Source organism: Rhipicephalus microplus, chromosome X (genome assembly GCF_043290135.1).
Source record: "Rhipicephalus microplus isolate Deutch F79 chromosome X, USDA_Rmic, whole genome shotgun sequence".
In the NCBI taxonomy this organism is placed as follows: Eukaryota; Metazoa; Arthropoda; class Arachnida; order Ixodida; family Ixodidae; genus Rhipicephalus; species Rhipicephalus microplus.
In genome coordinates, this window is record NC_134710.1 from 75,103,567 (window position 1) to 75,126,012 (window position 22,446).

Sequence of the window (22,446 nt, forward strand, 5' to 3'; positions counted from 1 at the left end):
TCTGCTGTGCCCAATGCTGTTCCGTATTGTAGTGAATATTCGGTTTAGTGAGCGCTGAGTTAAGTGAACTATTTCTTTGGGTCTGTTAAAGTTCACTCAAGTGAGAGTGCACTGCAGACTTTTTTTTTGCGTCAGTGCGCCCTACCGCATAAGTTAAATAAAAGAAAGAGTTCACACTGCTAGCTTGATGTCATTACACTGCATATTATTAAATGTGCTAAGGGAGCATTGTAAAGCAATGAACAAAGCAGTTTTTTTACATATTCAAGCACTTCAGCGAATGCAGTCATGTACTCTAAGGTTAAAAAGGCATCCTTATTAGCCTATTAATATCTGTAATCCTTTACCACCAAATCAAAAATGTTTGCATCTATGGTGACGGCCAGGATGAGAAAGCACCTTGTTACAATAAATCACTTTTATAGTTATTCTGGTGGGAGGGTCTAGATTTTAAATCTATAAATAGTGCTTAACAATGTCCATTGTTGAATAGCTTGCATCACTTGTCTAACCCACGTTTCAATGCAAGTACTTGTGCCTATAGTCGGATACAACTTAAGCTGTCCAGACAAGCCTTGCCCAAATGACCAAAACACGGAAGTTGATCACCTGCATGACTAAAGAAATAGCCCCGCTCATGCACTCTGCAATGCTTTCCAAAGGCATCGGCCGTCCATCTCATGACGCCAGTCTGTAGTGTGTACTCGTTGGTGCAGGCCTGTTTGCATCTGCCTTGGAGGAGAAAATGTCGTACACTTCTAAAGTAGTATGCAACTATAGGCAGAAAAATGCGACTGCTTAGCGATGTTGCAGGGTACTCAAAAACTATTAAAAGAATATTTCAAGTTTTAATATACAGCCTATTCAATTTGACAACCTACGTATGTACACGGCAGAATGTCTTACTTGTTATACAAATTTTTGAATATTTGCACCCCTCTTTTCTCAGAAATATCAATTATAGCCTGCTCATAAAATCAACAAGTGCAACCTTCACAATCTTTAATGCAGAAAGCGAGACCTTGAAAAAAAATTAAGACAACTAATTCTAAAGCTGCTCATAAAGTGAACCTTGAGTGTGACCATGTGTAACTACATACGATTGAATGCAATTATGAATAAAATTACCTAGCGCTTGAATGCCTAAAGACTGCACAAAAAAAAAAAAGACAGAATTAAACACACAATGCAGAAGTTGCAAGTTCAGTTACAATCACATGAAGTTTACCATGAAATTAAGCATGATTTCATGGAGTTAACTTTTTCTATGCTATCTTTATTTAATAAAAAGTGAGCCCTCCGGTATGTTTATTTACTTAAAATACTGCTAATCCCAAAGGCAGTGGTTATGCCAGAGTGGCACAAACAACATGACTATATGAAGATTAAATATACAGGGCGTTTCAAGTAATGTCTTGTAAAGCCTTCAAAAATAAGGGAAATATAGTTGTTTGCTACCTTAATAGTAATTTTTTTCTGTAGTGGCAGACATCATAAGATGACTACAGACATTAATTATGATAATTAGAGGAGATGGGCAGTTGATTCAAATGGGAAATATGGAGCCTTTTCTACAAAGAGCTCAATGTCGCTTTTATATTTCCAAAAAGTGGCGTCTGGTCACTTTTTCGGAGTAATGAAATCTGACCAATTTCACAGTCAACAACGATACTCAAATGCCAAAAATCACGACTGCCATCCTTTTCATAGATGTCCAGAAGGAGCACTGTCCTTATGTAAACAATTGATCTATTTCACTTTGTACTTGTGTGTATTGTCCTTGCCATTAAAGCATGGGGGAGCACAGAAGCTGAAAACTGCACAACACCACCATAAATGTTTTCGAAAACATTGGCGTCATTCAGGTCATCTGCGTTTGTCAGAGCTTTGGCTTTCGTCTGTGAATGACTAAACTTCGTCACTCCATAGTAGGTGGCTAATGAATGCCAGCTTTGCCTATGGCACGTAATACAGGCTTTTACACTCACCAAGGGTCCTCTTCTTTGAGGAGGTCTGGCAGCACACTGACCAACGCTATGTTCAAAAAGCCTCCAGAAGTGAAAGGCAGTATCCAGGATGTGGATGTGTCTGAAACATAAATTACAGGTACATGTTTTGCAATGAATCAGCCTTTATTTTGACAGCTTGATGTTGGGACAAAAAGCAGTGCCACGTTATTGCAAAAGTTGTACTGAAAAGATTGGGTGAGGAAGGTAACAGGTGAGCCACACTTTCGGTAGCACACAGATTGGCATTTAAGGCTCTGAAAATAGTCAGGCAGGGTTGTTTTCTGTCTCCATACTTACCTAAGTTTTACACAAAATATGTACTCGGAAACTATAAGTTAGAATACAGAGGTACAGTAGTGAAAAACTGGAGGAATACAGCTATGCAACTTGCAGTATACACATTGAGAAGGCTGGTCTTTTTTCTAAACATTAGTTACTAAAGGATGACAGCTGCATACACTCCGTGCACGGCGACTGGCGCGCCGCCCTGAGGCCGTCAAAGCAGACAGCCGTTGATAGCCCAAGCAGAACCAAATCAACCAAACACTCTCCCAATGCCCGCTAGCACATAGTTTATCAGAATCGTGGACCGTTGCGTAGTCAATTGCATCGAAAGGTACACGTCGTGTACTGCGGGAACGACCATTCTACAGTTTCTCGATTCATCTCTGCTTTATTGGGCAATGAAATAAGTGGAAGTGGATCACGGTTGTGAGACGTAAAAAGTGTTTGGTACCCACTCGCTCTATCGTGTCTCGTTCTGCCACTGCATATTTCAATTGGTCTCAGACATCACCTCTGCAGGTGCAATGACCTTTTGTGATCTTCCTGCTGCCGTAGAGCTGGGGAGAAAAGAAAGTTATGCTAGAAATTTTAATTCAGCTCAAGGCTGATATAACGCATCAATGGACTTAATAATTATTAACTCGCCATCTACCCTTCGCAGTTTTAGTGAATGCAATACGAGGTCAATTGGTGCTTTACTGGGTTTACTGGGACTATCAGTCAAGGGGCGAACTCAGTTAACCAGCATATTACCGTAAACACAACAAGCCACCCAGGAGCACTTTGCGAATGCTGTAGGATCAAGCTAAGGCTTCCGTTGGTTGGTTAGTTGGTAGACCCTTATTAAACTGGCACAATCCACAACGGTGGAACGGCCATGAAATTGGCGGTACCTTGTTTGGTGATAATCTCAAAATGCTTACAATAGATCGTTTTTGGAACAAGTAATTAGCTTAACTCACGAAAAAAAAAAACACTAATATTGTTGAAGAATACACTTGATTTAGATAACCTTAGCATTCAATTCGTTTCGTCCCACGTAGTAAATCACATTCGTTATCGCAAACGCTCCACTGTCTAAAATCTAGTGCTGTAGCCTCAAAGGAAAGAAGCCCCAGAAGTCATAAATTGAATCCCATCCTTCAGAGTGGTTCATCCAGAAGTTTTTTCTTTCATTGGTAGTTTATCTGCATGTTAGGAAGAAATGATGCAGGGCGTAGAGAAACAGAACTACGGAGTAAAAAATGAAGCTTTTCAAATACTGTAGCCACAGATGTGCATGTCAGTGTTTGTTCCGGAAAGCAACATAAACAACGCAAGAGATTGTAGTGAATAAGAGAGACGAGATGATGGCCGAAGCGACCGTGCCTTCATCGTCGCTATTTTGCGAGGTGAAGCGAAAGACAAAACAGGGCTGCGGCGTTCTCTGTGGCCGAAATCGCAGCGCGTTCTCTTTCTCGCTCGCGCCTCAAGCTCTTAGCATAGCTGCGCAAACGGTGAGATAAAGACCATGAGACCATGATAATGATGAGCGAGCTAGGATGATACCGTGACATTTTCAAGCAAACCAATTCGCGAGACTCGGTGGCTGAAAATCTCCGTGGCATGAAGCCACAAAAAACGAGCATGCCGCCAGCCACTCACCATGATTTCCACAGTAAATGGCCATGTCGCCACCGATATTTCTGAATGCTCCGAGTACTTTACAAGTACACGGGTAGTGGGCACACATCAATAATAGTCTAAGTGTAAAAAAATGACAGCTTACTGTGACACTTATGAAGCAAGCATCTTGCATTGCGCACACTTGACGCACACATTCGCTGTCAGTATTGGCTGCGAGATCGAGTAGAGTCGCCCCCTGGCGGCAACTAGCTGAAAAGGCTAAGTGTGGATGCTCCCTGCATCGTCTCCTAACCACGTGTAGTTTGCATGGGGGAGTAGTTTATTGTACATGTTTGTGAAGGGTGGTTTGTTCGGATGTGTTTGCACGAGCTTAACTGCTAGTACGTATGCCTCAAAGTATGCCTGAAAGCACTTATGAAAGCATTTGGTCTTGCTCGGCTGGTAATGCACGGCAATAAGATCAGCGATGTGCAGCTTTCCCGAGTGCTGTGTATTGTCGTCGTACCCTTCATTTACCAGAATCATTTCAGTGAGGGTGCCGTTTTCTGCTTCAAGCACATCGTAAAATGCACTTGGCTTCGTCTCAAACATGACGACTTAAATTGTGAGTGAATGTAGCATTTGAGCGACTTGGTTGTAAACAAAAAAGAGGCTCTAGGGCACACACTTGCACCTTGTTGTTAGGTGTATAACTACGGCACTGCATATAGTTTATCTACTATGCGATGAGCTATAGTTACGTAGATCTGGCCATGGTACTACAACAGAAAGGTAATTTTATCAAGTAAAACGTGACACTTCAGTACTTGAACTCTTCTTAAAATGGAGTTGCCGAGTGCCATTTTTTAACTTGGAGTGAAATTTATGGAGCGCTATTTAAGCTGCAACACCTGTGTGCTTAGATTTTAAAATTTCAGAATTGATTCAGATGGCGTGCCTTACATTACTGTGGTATAATTTGACAGAAAATGTCATCTTTTTTTGCACTGTCTTGAGCGTTTGTGTGGCCTTGATATTGACTGACGGAAGCTAGGCAGCGGTCATTTTTCAATTGAGAAAGAAAGATGAAAAGGAAAACATGTACGTTCTTCCCATGAAATAAGCAGACCATTGTTTCATCACTGTCATACGCACGTAATCATTCGATGAAAGCTTTTTGCAGAACTCTTATCAGCTTTTGATAGTTTTACTGGTGCACGGGCATGTGCATACGTGGTAAACATCAATGTAACGCAAAGCGCTGTCAGCCACGAAGCTTTACTAGCTAAACTTATCGACTGTCCCACATTTTGTGGGGAACAGAATGAGGCGAAAATGCACATGCGTATTCGGTGTGAACAGTGGCATCGGACGCGTCACATTAATATGAGGGATAGCTTTCCTTCTCTTTCTTTTATAATATTCAGATGAGCAGGATGTTAGTAAGTTATTCAGTCGTGCAAGAGGAGTGCTTAGTAGGCAGAACATAAGTGAAACGCATACAAACAACACAAAACAAGCATAATTTAGTGCGAAAGTACGCAGTCAGCTAGCCAGGGCAAGCTTGACTTGCTAGTAATGGTAACATTGCATAGGCTTTGTGCGTCGATTCGGCAGAGAGGAGCATAAATATTACCAGTAAACTGCAATCAACACATTTATTCAGCGTCAATCGGCTCACACCATACACAGCGAAGCACCACTGCGTGTATTTGTATACATGCCACCAACCGCCTATCCACACTTCCACGGGGACAGTGCTGCCCCCTATAGCCCGATCTCATCGCCAATACTGACGACGGGCAGCAAAGCGCTCACTAACGTGGAAAACGTGGCCGCTTTCAGGAAGGTTTTCCCATTTATTCATTGTGGCATTGCAGAAGAACGTCTTCCTACAATATCTTAAAATCCTTCTTGGAGAACCAACGCGCCAGCCACTGGCGCTTTTGTTCCCATAGCTGTCAGAAAAATGATGTCCTGCTGTCTGCTATATAATTTTCAACGTTTCGCGCCCGCTGCACCCCAAGTGGCGCTGCGCGTGGCTTTCAGAGCGCCCCTTATAGCCCCTTATAGGTCCCAAATGGAGTGTATAAGATTTTACTCAGATAAACAATAATGCATTGCAGAACACTTAGGTTTTTCTAATATTAAAAATTGACATATATGACGGCTCTACAAAAATTAAGCAAAGAACAGCACAAGAACAGACAGCAATCAATGGATTTTTAACTGAAATATGCCAGATTAATGCTGCAGTATTTCCAGTGACGATGTATGAGCGTGAAATGTGGGCCTTTCAGGAAAATAAATGATAAAGCTTTTTAAGCTCCGATTATAGCATAGTGTTAGAAATATGACTGCCAAGCTAAGCGACATCTTGGTCATTAGTGGTATATTAAACTAGAGCGTTCTTTTGAAGCAAATGACCTTCACCAAACTGTTTAAAATGTTGTATATTTATGTCATGTATTGGACTGCCTTTTTATTTTGCTTGTGCCATGAGGGCTGCCAGTTCAATGGTGCCTAAATTAATGCTAGTCAAAATGAAAGGCTAGAGAAAATGGGGTCCCCAGTGTTCAAGATGGCATTCTCTGGGTGACAGAGATCTCAGTGAACTTAAGATCTCATCGGCATGCATACACTCGTTTTATCACCTGGAGTTGACACCAATTTGATGGCACTTACCATATAAACCAAAATATAAGTTGAGATTTTTTCAGTAAAATAATAAGCTAAAGTCTCGTCTTGTATAGCGGTGTCTAATAACCCTCGTCTTATATAGCGGTGTCTAGCCGAAAGTGCAACTCTGTCTAGCAATATATGGCTTGCATGTGCGTGTGAAGCCAGACGCGGCCATATCCCCATCCAAATCCAATCGCAGTCTGTTTTCTTTGTGTTCGCGATTTGCTTCTGATCTGTTCCGAGTTATCGCTCGGACAGAGCGATAACTCGGAACATAGCGCTGACATTCACATTGCGCTGCATTTTTAGTGGCCTTTTTTTTTTCGTTCACTGAATATGTTTAGCGGTGCGAGGAGGCAGTACTCAGCTGCGTTTAAATGAGATGTTAAGTTCGCAGAAGCGAACGGGAATATGGCTGCTTAGCGCCGCTTTGGTGTATCAGAAAAAAGCGTGCGCTATTGGAGGGCGCAGAAAGAGAAGCTGCAGATGTGCAATCCTCGAAAAATGTCGTTTCGTGGACGAAGTGCCGTTCATCCGCAGCTGGAGGATAACCTAGCGGACTTTGTGCGGGAAGTTTGTGCGCGCTCGCTGCCAGTCACCGTGGATACCATTCGCAAGAAAGCCGTGGAACTCGCTCGAGAAGCTGGGCTCATGAGAGAAGAGTTTCGTGCACCGAACTCTTGGGTGCGTCGATTCATGCGACGCAAAGGATTTTCTCTCCGGCGGCGCACATCCATCTGTCAAAAGTTGCCGGAGGAGTTCGAGGACAAGCTCATAAACTTTCAGCGCTTCGTAAACTGGCTTCGGGAGCAGAACGACTACATGATGGGGCAGATTGGCAACGCCGATGAGACCCCCGTGTGGTTTGACATGCCTTCGTCGACCACGATCATGCAGCGCGGCGCCAAGGATGTGAAGCTGCTGTCCACTGGCAACGAGCACTCGCGCTTCACCGTCATGCTGGCATGCACGGCAGATGGTAGAAAGCTTCTGCCCTTCGTCATGTTCAAACGCAAGACAATGCCGAAGGAAGTGTTCCCGCCCGGTGTTGTCGTTCGCGTCAACAAAAAGGGATACATGGACGAGGCCATGGTGCTCGAATGGATACGAGTGGTGTGGAACCGTCGGCCAGGTGCACTGCTGCGTCTTCGCAGCATGCTGGTGTTGAATGCGTTTCGTGGCCACTTGACCGACTTAGTGAAACGCGCACTCGACGACGGGAAAACGGACCTCGCAGTAATACCAGGTGGTATTATGTCCACCCTCCAGCCGCTCGACGTTGTACTAAACAAGCCGTTCAAGGACCGAGTGCGGCTGGAATACCAACAGTGGATGTCCGGCGACAACCCCAAGACACCGACGGGCCGCCTACAGAGGCCTCCGCTTGCGACTGTTTGTGGCTGGGTGCTTTCCGCCTGGCGCTCCTTGCCGGATTCCATGGTGGAAAATTCTTTCAAGAAATGTTGCATCAGCAACTCGCTGGATGGCACTGAAGACGACGCACTGTGGGAGGCGGCCAGCGACAAACTCTCGTCTCCAGAAGACAGTGGTGCTTCGTCGGACGAATAGGAGCAGTTGCGATGGTGGTAGAGGGGAGCTCTGACGATCGAAATGCGGTGCGCCAATTCGCGAATAAATGTGGTTCGGCAGTTTTGGATTGTTTTCCTTTTTTTTCTTTTTCGGTAACCTGCACTTGGGGGGTCGACCTATATTCTCACTCGACCTATAGTCCAGTTTATACGGCAATAACACAAACTAATGACTAAAGTGACAAGCACGATAGTAGCACCTAAACTGTAACTTAAGGTTTGATAAAAATCGCATATATACCCTATAGGCTGACACATCAGGGCAACACACTATGCAACTTTGACTAGGCATGGCCCTTCCATAGGTTAAGAACTTTTGGTCCAACTTTGCAGACTACAAGGCCTTTCAGGGACAATGAGGCTTTGGCAGGTCAATTTTGTAACACTATGTTACTCTTTCAAAATGCAAAGAAAAGATTATTATTATTATTATTATTATTATTATTATTATTATTATTATTATTATTGTTGTTGTTGTTGTTGTTGTTGTTGTTGTTGTTGTTGTTGTTGTTGTTGTTGTTACAAGAAAAAATTTCATAATCCGCAGCAATCTGCCCTTTTCCTCTCTAATTTCACGGCACCGCAAAAGTAAACTATATGCTATACACAATGAAGTTATTCACTCATTCATGCACAAGTAACTCTAGCACTGCTACCAAGCAACCAGAAGCAATAGAGGATATTTAGATTATTACACCACCTCACTTTTGTTAATTCAGCTTTGAGGGGCACATGTGCAATTTCACTAAAGCCGAACCAGCGCCAACTTGAAAGGAGGCATGCTCCATTGAGTCCAAAGAACCATAAAAGAAAACAGCCAACTGATGTAGAAAACAATCAAATTTATCAGTGAATAAATTGGGACAAAACATCTGTAAAAAAACTGATCATAAATACATTTACAAACATAGCCAAATCACTGTGTCATTAAGAAGAACATTTGTGAAAGACAACAGAAAAACCAGTAACAATGCTTAAACAACACAGATTTCTGTCAGTAAACGGTAAAGATATGTGCGTGAGAGGAACAAAAACCATACCACCATAAGAAACCATGCTAGAGGATTTAAACTGCCAGGTCAAAGAATGAAAGAATGAAACCCTACAGATAACCTTCACTCTGAGAAAGGATAGAGTAAAAAGGGCTTATTTTTGTCCCACAGCAATTATCATCATCTATCGTGCGTTCTTTTCCTTGCATTATTGCCGTGCGCCTGGTACTTTCAAGTAACCAACAACATGCACATCATCAGCCCTACTTAGCATTCTTGATAAAAAACATAGCATGCACAGAGTTGTCAATAAACGAAGCGCAGGCAAGCCGTATGACGATTATTGTAGTGGGAGAAAAACACACTTTTTTTACACCATCTTTTTTTAGAGTGTTCTGAAAGGCAGATACAGTGACCATAAAATAGTAAGAGCTTGTATTCACCTAGATTTAAAAAAGCAAAGACAAAAACTGATAGGCAAGAATTAATGAACTGGCGGTCGGAGGAAAATACAGGAATTCGAGTTTCACTTCAGAACCGATTTGACCCACTAAATGAGATAACCGACCTCAGCCTTGACACAATGAACGATAATTTTACTAGTATCATCAAAGAGTGTGCAATTGAAGTTGGAGGCACAGTCACTAGGCAGGAAACTGGCAAACTATCTCAGGAGATGAAAAATTTTATTAAGAGACGACAAACGATGAAAGCCTCAAATGCAACAGTTATGTTGGGCCACGCGAAGGATGGTCAGTCGGTAGACGGCGCTCGAGGAAAAGGGAAGTTAATGAAAAGAGGCTGCCCAGACGCGGACTAAGCCGTTTTCCTCGGAACCCGTCTTTGTCGTCGAACCCCGTGAGCCTTTGTTCACCGCACCTTGTGCTGGTGAGTCACCCACAGGGCTGTAGCGCTCTCACGGTGAGCCAGATTGAGAAATAAGTGGTCGCTGTCGCGACACGGCTCCCGACAAGATAATGTGACGCCATGCTATAACAATACGGGTGGATATACGGCAGAATCGTGTCTACTAACGCCAGACAGCCGACTGGCCGTCTAGGCAGGCTTGTTGTCGCACGAAAGTATCATTTAAGCTGTACGTCGTTGAAATGACGGAGTTCTTAGCCGATGCTCGGAGGATAGCAAAGTGTGGGAATGCAGAGGCGGAGACCCATTTCGAAGGAAAGGGCAGTTGTTTGCTCCATTGGTGGAGCATCGAGTAGGGGTTCGTCCCACGAGGCAGTCTCAGATGAGACGGGAGGTATTTAATGAAGAGAAATGGAGAGAAGGGGAGCTAGGTGCTGGAGAACGAGATAGGGAAGCGGGGACAGAGGTCGTGCTTAGCGCAGACTCTGATCCAAGGTTGACACTACGTTGAGGGGGACAGAGATCGTGCTTAGCGCAGACTCTGATCCAAGGTTGATACTACATCGAGAAGTTGGTGTCGATGTGTGGAGTATATGAAGGGCTCAGCAAGCAACGCCAACGTTGATATTGCCGCGAACGTAATAACAGACAGCGACGAATCGACAACTTGCTTGCCCTCAGACCAGGACGCAAAAGCCCTCTTCTTTCTTCACTTCTAAGGGATTCCACCTACAGTTGATGGCTTATACCCATTACCTGTGACATTACTCCCTCTCCTCGAAAAGCATCGGCTGGATGCTGGTAATGAGCGTTGAGAAAAAAATGAGAAAGAAAAGATGGTACCATGGAACCCAACAACTATAGAAGTACTCAATAAAGAAAGGAGTTAGGACACAAGACAATAAAAAAAAAAACCAAAGTGACAAAAAAAATAGTCATTGCATGGTAAGTTAGTCCACGTTCGATGAATGACGCGAGAAATATGACTTGAGTCTTGACACATGCACCACATCACTTTGTGGAAACCGACGGGAACGTCTTGAGGTGCTCTCAGGGAGAACTTCATACGTAACGTCACTAAGTCGGCGCAGCACTTTGTAAGGGCCGAAGTAGCGCCGAAGCAACTTCTCAGAGTGACCACGCTGTCGGATGGGAGTCCACACCCAAACTTCATCGCCTGGTTGGCAGGTAACCTCTCGGTGTGTAAGGTTGTAGCGGTGTGCGTCGGCAGTTTGGTGAGCCTGAATACGGCATCGGGCGAGTTGATGGGCCTCCTCGGCGCGTTGAGCGAACAATGCAGCGTCCGCGTTGAACATGCTCAAGTTGTTGGGAAGGAGCATTGCGTCGAGCATTGTAGTGACCTCTCGACCATGAAATAAGCGAAATGGGGTGAAACCTGTACTCTCTTGGACTGCTGTATTGTAAGCAAAAGTTACGTAAGGAAGTATATCATCCCAGTTCTTGTGATCAACGGCCACATACATTGACAGCATATCTGCAATGGTCTTGTTCAACTGTTCAGTGAGTCCATTTGTTTGGGGGTGATAACCCCTGGTTTTCCGATGTTCTGTACCACTTAGTCTCAGCACTTCTTGAAGCATCTCTGGGGTGAAAGCTGTACCACGATCAGTAATTATCACAGCTGGCGCTCCGTGACGAAGTACGATGCTGGTGACAAAAAACTGTGCAATTTTGGCTGCGGCAGCTTTGGGCAGGGCCTTTGTTTCGCTGTAACGCGTTAAATAATCGGTGGCAACCACAATCCACCGGTTTCCAGACGAAGAGATGGGAAATGAGCCGAGCAAGTCAATGCCAATTTGATGGAATGGTGTCTTCGGCGTGGCGATAGGCTGTAGTAGTCCTGCTGGTCGGACAGGTGGAGTCTTACGGCGTTGGCAGTCGCGGCATGTGCGGACGTCCTGCTTGACTGTCTTCGTGAGGCAGGGCCAGTAGTATGAGCGGCGAATTCTTTCCAATGTGCGCGTGTAGCCAAGGTGTCTGGATGATGGTTCATCGTGACAAGCATGTAAAATATCCTCCCGAAGCGAGGTCGGCGCAACCAGTAGGTAAGTAGCCTGGGTATGGTCGAAATTTTTCTTATAGAGGACTCCATCCCTGATGCAGAACGAGGCCAGCGAACGTGCGAAGTTTTGAGGAAGGCTGCGTTTTCGGCCTTCGAGGTAGTCAATCAGCGGGCTTAGCTCCATGTCGTCGCGTTGTTGTTGAGCCAAGTCGGTTGCTGATACAGAGGAAAGGAATGTATCGTCCTCTTCAATGTCCGCGTTCGTACTTCCGATTGGCGCTTGTGAGAGACAGTCAGCATCAGTGTGTTTGCGTCCTGACTTGTGAATGACTGTAACGTCAAATTCTTGCAGCCGAAGGCTTCAGCGTGCTAGACGACCAGAAGGGTCTTTGAGGTTGGCGAGCCAGCATAAAGAATGGTGGTCGCTAACTACCCTGAATGGTCGACCGTATAAATAAGGGCGAAACTTTGTTATAGCCCAAACAACGGCTAAGCATTCTTTTTCTGTCGCAGAGTAGTTTTTCTCTGCAGATGATAGTGTTCGACTTGCATAGGCAATCACGTGCTCTACACCATTTTGCCATTGAGCCAGTACAGCTCCAAGACCGACGTTGCTGGCATCCGTGTGTAGCTCTGTGGCAGCGTTATCGTCAAAGTGACCGAGTACAGGTGGGGCTTGGAGATGGTTTCGTAGCGTGTCAAAGGCGTGATGCTGATCATGACCCCAAACAAACGGTACGCCGTCTTTCGTAAGTTCATTTAGCGGTTCTGCAATTTTAGAAAAGCCTTTGACGAAGCGTCTGTAATATACACAGAGTCCCAGAAATCAGCGGAGGTCGCGCTCGTTCGTTGGGACAGGAAATGCGGCAACAGCTTTCGTTTTCTCAGGGTCTGGGTGTATACCGGCGTGGCTGACGTGACCAAGAAATTTCAGTTCCTCGAATGCAAAGTGGCATTTCTCAGGTTTGAGAGAAAGTCCAGATGTTCGAACTGTAAGCGCTGGACGTGCTGCTCAAACGTGTCCGAGAAGACGACCACATCGTCAAGGTAGACAAGACACGATTGCCATTTTAGCCCAGAAAGAACCGTGTCCATCATTCTTTGAAAAGTAGCTGGCGCCGAGCATAAGCCGAAGGGAAGGACCTTGAACTCGTAGAGTCCATCAGGAGTAATGAAGGCGGTCTTTTCGCGATCGCGCTCATCAACAGATATTTGCCAATAGCCGCTGCGTAGATCCATGGAAGAAAAGTAACGAGCATTGCGAATGCGGTCCAGCAAGTCGTCTATTCGTGGTAAAGGATACACGTCTTTCTTCGTCATCTTATTCAACTTTCGGTAGTCGACGCAAAATCGCAGAGTACCATCTTTTTTCTTTACTAACACAACAGGGGACGCCCAGGGACTGGTCCATGGCTGGATGACATCGTCCTTGAGCATCTGCTGGACCTGTTGGGGTATAACGTCTTGTTCTTTTTGCGGGACTGTAGGCATGCTGTCGAATGGGTCTGTAGCGGCGAGAGAAGAGAGACGTGAGAAGACGTCGAAGGCGGCCGATGGGGCCGTGCCGATCTCGCCACTTTATTGCAGGCCTGAAGCGGAGCCACGTCGACTACCAGCGTCCAAACCGCCAGGCCAGAAGCTCGTTCTAATCCTCGCGCAGCTCGAGCTATCATACGCTGCGCGAGAGGCGCGGCGCGGTGATTGAGAAATGATGATGATGATGATGATGGCGCTACAGGGCTCCCCCCCTAGCGCTTTGCGCGATTTGAAAACATATGAAAAAGAAAGAGACTATATACATGAACGAAAATCCGCAAGGTGTCCGTTTAGGAAGTCCAGTTTGTGAACGTTTATGGGCCATCCGTAAGCAGTGTGTCTCCGGTGGGCGACTCTGGGAGTTGCCCAGAGGACGAAGAAGTAAGCGTTCCGAAACTGTGTTTGCACACAAGTGGGTGACGGGATGACCAGCTAGCTGGGAGCGCACAGGGTGTCGCGAGTGAGCATTGCAGGTAGTAAAGATGCGTTCAGGGTGAGGTGACGACGGGTGCACAAAAGCCGATTTGGCCCCTGCACGCGAAGCAATTAGAAGTGGCATAGTGAAGTCCTGCAGACCACCCATCGACAAGCAATGGCCTTGACGGTGCCCTCGCGGGCGTGCACAGCACTGGTGCCGATGTCGGTACGCAGGTGTCGTGACGTGAGTGGCATCTGAATATGAGTGGATCTGACCACCCACGCTGGCAGTGAGCAAGTAGGATTGTACACGCCGGGCAGAGGTGAATGACGCATGCTGCCCGTAAAAGGGTGTGCCCACAGTCCAGTCACACGCCAGCTCGCCCACGGCTTCCGTCAAGAACTCAGCAGGAGGCGTGTCACGGGATCCAGCAGACATGGACTCCAGAGGAGGCTCAGTGGGCGTACCCTGACCTGGCGAATCACCCTCAGTAGTCGGCGCACGTCGGTTCGTGCGCAGGTCGGTATGGAAGATGGGTGCCCGCATGCCAGGCGTGAGATGTGCGGTCTGCTGTGACATAGGCAGATCAGGCACGTCGTCCTCAGGAGCGTCGGTCAGAGTCGCAACATCTCGGAAGTCTGGCCGTGGTTGACAGCCCTTGGCTTCAACCTCGCCCGCGAGACCGTGAGGGCGAGGATGGTTGCTGCCGGCCAGACACGCAGATTACCGAGGTGAGTGGAGAGGCACCCCCGGACATCGTTGACACTGAAGCCCTCGCGACCGGGGGGGGAACAGCAGGCGTGACGATGTCCGCAGTCGTTGTAGACGCCAGGGCGCTCGATGACGCCGCCGTCGCAGAACCCGACGTGTCAGCCGTGCCGTGAGCCATGGAGGTCGGCTGAGACGAGCCGGCGGCAAGCATGCCTGCAGCGTCGTCGGCCGAGGACGATGAAAACACAAATCTCGTGGCTGACTGGTTGCATTCAGCCCAAATGTCGACAACCTTGGCGGATGGGCAGTCGAGCGCAGGACACGCGTCGCCAGTGGCCAGACGAGAGGTTAAGTCTCGTTTATCGGACGTTGTTGAAGGCGAAAGCTTCGAGGTAGGGAAGTCAACAACGGGCGAAAGGTCACCTGTGCCAGACTTCGATGCGGGCGGCAAGGTGGTCGTCATGGACTCCGGTGGGGCCACGGTGTCGCGTGCCGTCGCTCTCATGGAAAACATGGAGGTAGCAAGCATGCCAGAAGTACCATCGGCCGCGGACCTCGAAAAAACGCACCCCGTGGTGGAGAGGTCGTCGGCAGCAGGAACGACCTCAAGAACCTCGTCGGATCTGTGACACGTCCGGGTCACCAATGTAGCGGCGAGAGAAGAGAGACGTGAGAAGACGTCGAAGGCGGCCGATGGGGCCGTGCCGATCTCGCCACTTTATTGCAGGCCTGAAGCGGAGCCACGTCGACTACCAGCGTCCAAACCGCCAGGCCAGAAGCTCGTTCTAATCCTCGCGCAGCTCGAGCTATCATACGCTGCGCGAGAGGCGCGGCGCGGTGATTGAGAAATGATGATGATGATGATGATGGCGCTACAGGTCTCTTGGTAGGCTCGGTGATGATACGATGCTTGGAAAGCGGTGTTTGGTTAACTTTCGAAGTCGTAGCGAAGCGGTCCCGAAATGAGCCGAGTAGCTTCAAAAGACGTTCCCGTTGTGCAGACGGTAGACCCTGGTTTACGTCGAGAGTGCTTGCAAATGTCATGGCGGAATCGTCGCACGACGAAACAGCAGATAATGTTGAGGGAACAGGAATGTCGGTAATATCCTCAAGGTATGCGATCGCAGTGTGTTTGGAAAGATGGTGATACTCCTCGCTGAAATTCGTGACTAATAGGCAAGCCTGCTTTCTACTGGGCTGAACAATACCTCGGGCAACGCAGATTTGTTGTGCAAAAAGTAGGGACAAATTTGCTTCCGCAATTACAGCATCGGGGACGTCTTGGTCACATTCAACGTTGATAAAAAGGCTGCTGCGGGGAGGCAGAGTAACAGATTCGGAGGATACACGTAGGGCAGCCTTCGATGAGCTGGCATTTTCCGGTTCAGGATGAAACAGGTCCTCGAACAACACCTGCAAGTCTCGTAGGTCAATAATAGCGCCGTGTTTGCGAAGAAAGTCCAGCCCCAGAATGAGTGGCGGGAGCACACTGGTAATACGAGGAAAGACCCTGTGAACGTCGAAGCACGGACTCGAACTTGGGCTGTGCACATTCAAGTCGGCGTGACGAGGTGGCCCCCTGCCATGCACAACGGCGGTCCTTGCCAAGGGGTAGTTACCTTCCTCAGTTGGGATGCTAGGGCGCTGCTCATAACCGAATAATCGGCGCCGGTGTCGACGAGGGCAGTGACGACGTGATTATCGACGTGAACGGTGATGTCGGCGCAAACAGTCTTATGACTTTCGGAAACGACTGGAAAGTCAGAACGGTCTTCGTCGGGCCTTTGGGTCGAAGGAGGCTCTTTGACAGTTCGTTGGGACGCGGCTTCACCCCCAGGAGCCGCGGTTTCTAGTTTCCCCTGTGGGGACTCGGTGACCGGCCTCTGAAAGGAGCATAAGATGACGAGGGAATGCTAGGTAACGTGGGGCGGCGAGGTGATGGTGATCGTGATTGGGGGCGTTGACCAAGGCGAGGAGCTTGCTGGCCCGTAAGGTACGCTTCGATGTCGCGGGGACGCTCACCGTAACGCGGGCACCAAGCATCAGGGTGAAAGCCACGGAGACCAAGTTGGCGGTACTGGCAATTACGGTAGACGTGACCCGCTTCACTACAGTGGTAGCAGAGTGGACGGTTATCTGACGTACGCCACACGCTGGTCTTTGTGCCGTTCTGGCGCGATCCAGATGGACGATAAGTTAGTGCACTCGGAAACCTTGAGGCGGGTGGCGGAGTCGAAGAGGTGCCCTGGAATCGATGGCTAGCCCGATCCATTGTCCCCATGGTGGGATCAGGGCCATGTGGTGCAGGAGATCGCAGAGCCGCCGCATAAGTCAGCACAGGGGCCTCAGGCCTTGTTGGCGCAAGTGGGGTGACCACCTATCGGATCTCATTTCGGATTAAGTCTGCGAGAGCACTTACGGGTGGTTGGGGTCCCGCTGCTTGGAGTTGGTGCAGCTCGTCCCGCACGACGCTTCTTATGAACTCTGCGAGGGCATGCCTCTCGCTGTCAGCCCCGATAGAGCATGCAGCAGGGGTCACGTCGTGGCGTTCATACTGCGACGACCGACACTGGAGAGTACGCTCCATTGTGGTTGCCTCATTTATGAACTCTGCCACAGTCGTCGGTGGATTGCGCACGAGTCCGGCGAAGAGCTGCTCTTTCACCCCACGTATTAAATGCCGCACCTTCTTTTCCTCGGACATTGCAGGGTCAGTACGCTTGAAGAGTCGAAGCATGTCCTCGGCAAACATCGAAGCTCTCTCGTTGGGTCGTTGGTTCCGAGACAAGATAGTCTGCTCTGCTCTCTCTTTCCTTCCAGTGCTGCGGTACGCATCACGAAACTGTCGGCTCAACTCATGCCACGTCGCAAAGGAACCCTCGTGATTCTCGTACCACGTTTTGGCAGCGTCTTCTAACGCAAAGTAAACTCTCCGAAGCTTGCGAGCTTCATCCCATTCGTTGATGTTGGCAACTCGATCGAAGTGGTCAAGCCAGTCGTCAACATCTTCATAAATGTCTCCATGAAATGAGCGTGGTGTTTGCGGCGCATGAAAAACATGCAGGAGAAAAGAATAGGCGTCGTTGGTTTGACTCGCCTGGCTGGTAGTTAAAGTTGCCATATCGTCTTGAGAGAGGGGACCGTACTCGGGAGATAGTCCTCGCAGGCGGCGACTGCTTCTTGTCCTGGGAGCTGTAACTGTCTCCAAGTAGCTCAGTGTGTCGGCTGAAAATCTGCAGCCGAGGTGCATTTACCCAGCACCTCCACCAGTGCCGCGAACGTAATAACAGACAGCGACAAATCGAGGACTTGCTTGCCCTCAGACCAGGACGCAAAAGCCCTCTTCTTTCTTCACTTCTAAAGGATTCCACCTACAGTTGATGGCTCATACCCATTACCTGTGACAATATTAATACAGCCCAGTGCTTACTGTGCGGTCGGTGTAGTGGCCACCCCGGCCTTTGTAAATAAGTGTCAGTGTGTAAATAAACTGAAGTCTGTCAGGAAGTAAGCAAGCAGTCCAGTCCTTCAACGTGTCGTCGTGATCATCTAAACTATCGGGCTCACATCCATCATTCCAATCTTAACTGCAACCGTCAAAATAGAGTTAGTGGACCTTTCGAACTTAATCAATAGGTGTAAGGTAGCTGACATCAGGAGTTATAACATAAAAAGAATTGAGCAGGCTGTAAAAAGCCGCAGAAGCCTAAAAGCTGCGAAGGCAGACTTGTGCGTACGTAAAAATCGGCTGTATGCAATGGGGAACAAGGAAGGCAATGTCATAACCAATATCAATTTAAGATAGTCGAGATGGCGGAGGTGTTCTACAAAAAAGTGTACAGAAGTCAAAAGAACCAGGATGATATTGTGATAAACTATAATAGTCCAGGAGAATTCAACATCCTACCAGTAACGACAGGGGAACTAGGGAAAGCCCTATAAGGAATGCAAAGAGGCAAAGTTGCCAGTGAGGATAAAGTAACAACGGACCTCCTGAAAGATGGCAGAGAAATTCTGTTAGAAAATTAGCCACCTCATACACAAAGTGTCTCTTGACGAGAAGGGCACCAGAATCCTGGAAGAACGCCAACATCATCTTAATCCATAAGAAAGGAGACGTCAAGAATTTGAAAAATTACAGGCCAATCAGCTTACTGTCCACTCTCTACAAACTATTTACAAAAATAATAGCTAATAGAGTTAAGGCGACAGGAGAGCTCAATCAACCAAATGGACCAAGCAGGATTTCGAACAGGCATCTCCACAACAGACCATATTCATACTGTCAATCAGGTAATAGAGAAATGCACGGAATGCAACCAACTCCTATACATAGCCTTCATAGATTACGAGAAGGCGTTGGACTCAATCGAGACATCAGCAGTAATGCAGGCACTACGAAATCAGGGCATAGACAAACCCTACATAAACATACTGGAAGAATTCTACAGTGGATTCACAGCCACCGTAGTTCTCTATAAAGAAAGCGACAGAATCCCAATAAAGAAGGGTGTAAGACAGGGAGACATGATCTCTCCAGTGCTATTCACCGCGTGTTTACAGGAGGTATTCAGGACCCTAGACTGGGAAAAGTTAGGGATAAGAGTTAATGGAGAGTACCTTAGTAACGTGCCATTCGCTGATCACATTGCCTTGATGAGTAACTCAAGGAACGAATTACAGCTCATGATTACTGAACTGGACAGAAGGAGAAAAGTAGGTCTGAAAATTAATATGCACAAAACTAAGGTAATGTGCAACACTCTCGACAGAAAACAGCACTTTGCTATTGGTGGAGAGATGCTGGAAGTTGTAAAGGAATATGTCTGTCTACTTAGGACAGGTAGTAACCGTGAAGCCGAACCATGAGAGTGAAATAACTAGGAGAATAAGGTTGGGGAGGATCACATTCGGCAAGCATTCTCAAATCATGAATGGTAATCTGCCTCTAACCCTCAAGAATAAGGTACATAACAGCTGCATCTTGCTTGTACTTACCTATGGAGCAGAAGCCTGGAGGCTTACAAAGAGGGTTCAGCTTAAATTGAGGATGACGCAGCGAGCAATGAAAAAGAAAATGATCAATGTAACCTTAAGAGAAAAGAAGAGAGCAGAGTGGGTCAGGGAACAAACCGAGGTTAAGGATGTCATAGTTGAAATCATTTGAAAGAAATGGGCATGGGCCGGACACGTAGCACATAGGCAGGATAACCACTGGTCATTTAGGGTAATTGACTGGATTCCCAGAGAAGGCAAACGCACGAAGGGGAGAGAGAAAGTTAGGTGGGCCGATGAGATTAAAAAGTTTGCAGGTATAGAGTAACAATGAAAAGCACAAGACCGGGTCGATTGGTGGATTATGGGAGAGGCCTTTGCTCTGCAGTGGGCGCAGAGTCCGGCTGATAATGATGATGATAAAAGGCAAGTTTCTAGTCACAGAGTCTGATGGAAGGCACACTGACACTGTACATTTATTGCCAGACTTCAGGATACGGAAAGATTATACTATTTCTCTTTCAGTTACATCACGTGAACACTTAAGGAAAGCAGTGCACGCAGATTCTGAAATGCATCCACACCTCTTACAAGAAACCGTGTGGCAGATGCCTCCTGGTGCACTGCATGCAGCTCTTATTACAAGTGAGGTGGCAAAATTTCTGAAGTTTTCACAGGGCAGAAAGCATGATATTCACATGGTACTTCGAAGTAACTTATATATGAGCCACTTAAATATAACTTTAATAAGGTGAAGTAAACAAAGGAGACTGGAGAACGATGATCAGGAAAGAAAAAAAGCAATGCTACAGCACTGCTTCTATGAACACAGCACATAGAAAGACATAGCTGCTGATGGTTTGGAATTGTCACATAGTCATTCACACTTCGATCTAGCAAAGCCTTATTATGAACACGATATTACTGAGCACAAAGCAGACAAAGCAGAGCTCACCCATGTCTTCAAGTGAGTCTGCAGACAAAGCAGTCACTGCACCGGCCACCCCAACAGCTGCTGTGATAACTTGGGCCTTGGCAGCATCCCATCGGTTGAAGCCCGATTTTAAGAGTATGGCAAAGTCTCCAACTTCGTGTGGAATTTCATGTATAAGAATGGCCAATGTAGTCACCATTCCCATCTGCAAGAACAAAAAAGTATTATTCATAAATTAGAAAAACTAGGCAATAGTAGTACTTCCTCCTGTCAGATACGATATGATTACATGCCAACAGCACAGACAATCTTAGCTCAACATGTGTTATCTGTCTGAAGTACAAAATAGTTTCTCACATATCCACTTTATAAAAGTGGTCTCATGTAATTCAATCCTAACTGCAAATTTTGATTGATCCTTTTTAATTACATGTAATTCACAGCATAACAGAAACTCACTTCTAAACTGCACAATTAATGATGCACAAGTCGTGATGAAAGTTCTATCATCATAATGATATTATAGACAAACTTCCAACCATACATACTGTAGATGTTACATCAGTTCCTTCTGGAAATAAGATTGAAAAAGGCTAAATTTAGCAGGGCCAGGCAGTATCATGATACTATTGAGTATCTGTGGTTCTGTATAGATATACATTTGAAGAATGTATTTGTATCGCAATACTTGGTGGGCACGAGTTTCTCGTTACATTTTGTGTCATAAGTGATTTTATGAGTATTCAAAGGAGAAAGGGACATTTTTTTGTGTACTTAAGCAAAGCCAAGGTGTGCAACAAGTTGGCAACACAGGGAGAGTGGAGAAAGGTTCTCGACATGCACAGAATGGCCTATGTGGTAAAGTGCCCGATGTCACTGATGGCGTCATTATGAAGGTAGTAATGTCAGCCTTGCTGACAATGTCGCTATCTCTCAAGCTGGTGCAGCACCTGCGATTTTTTTTTGGGGGGGGGGGGGGGCGTGTGCTTTCTCTCAATTCACTGGTGTTCATCGGTGATATGGTTTTCTAGCAAGTTTCAATGTGCTGTAACATTCTTCACAATATATATGTGGCACTTAATAAATGTCTTTTAGGAATATCAGCATCCCCGAAATAAAGTTTAGGCCAGTATTTGTATTGATGTATGCGTATTCTGAGATACTTCTTTAGTTATTTTTGGCTGACGTATCAATGAAATATCCCATTTCGTCAAAGATAAATGTACGTAAGTATCTGTATTTTAGACTTCCAGCGTGTGTATTTCTATATCTGTATTCCGGAATACTTTTCTGTGTGTCTCTACCCAGCCCTGGAATTTAGTAGTGCAGTTAAGACGTTTATTTGTTTCTATGGGTTGATGACGCAGGGTTCGAGGCAGGTGTAGGTCCCACAGTCAGGTTGTTTATGCTTGGTCGATAAGACTACGAAGCTTGACCTGGCAGGTAGTGCCTTGGCCAGGCTACCTTCATTCCCAAGAATGACTTATACTCATGTGGTCACTCATTGAATATCGTGCATGGACCTCTTGGGCACGGGGAGTCCTTGACTATGCTGCTCTGCTCGGGTTCTCACGTAGACCTGCCTAGTGGGTAGTGCCTCAATCGATCTACTGACAGCGATCATCCTTAACTCACCCGAGGCCGGCCTCAGCTGCCCCTTTTTATGGTTCCTCTTTGAAGGCAGAGGTTATTCACCTGCTCCATAGTTGCTACCCTTACTGCCATCTTTCAAGGATTCATGCAGCTGTTTATTTTCCATGTATATCCCATGCAACAGTGTAGTACACCTTATTACAGCAT

General features: G+C 46.6%; 1 protein-coding gene across 6 annotated transcripts in view; it reads right to left on the minus strand.

Moving 5' to 3' along the window:
• The window catches only part of Zip99C (Zinc transporter Zip99C), a 55,460-nt gene that overhangs the window by 2,774 nt on the left and 30,240 nt on the right, over window positions 1–22,446 (minus strand). For 3 of the 6 annotated variants that reach the window (XM_037427020.2, XM_037427024.2, XM_037427019.2), the window contains 3 exons: window positions 20,668–20,851; window positions 1,989–2,088; window positions 610–732 (listed from right to left, as the gene is read on the minus strand). In XM_037427020.2, coding sequence (XP_037282917.2) covers window positions 636–732; window positions 1,989–2,088; window positions 20,668–20,851 — 381 coding nt within the window. In that variant the 3' untranslated portion in view covers window positions 610–635. The remainder of the gene's footprint in view (window positions 1–609; window positions 733–1,988; window positions 2,089–20,667; window positions 20,852–22,446) is intronic. The other 3 variants (XM_037427023.2, XM_037427022.2, XR_012886833.1) reach the window with 2 other exon arrangements.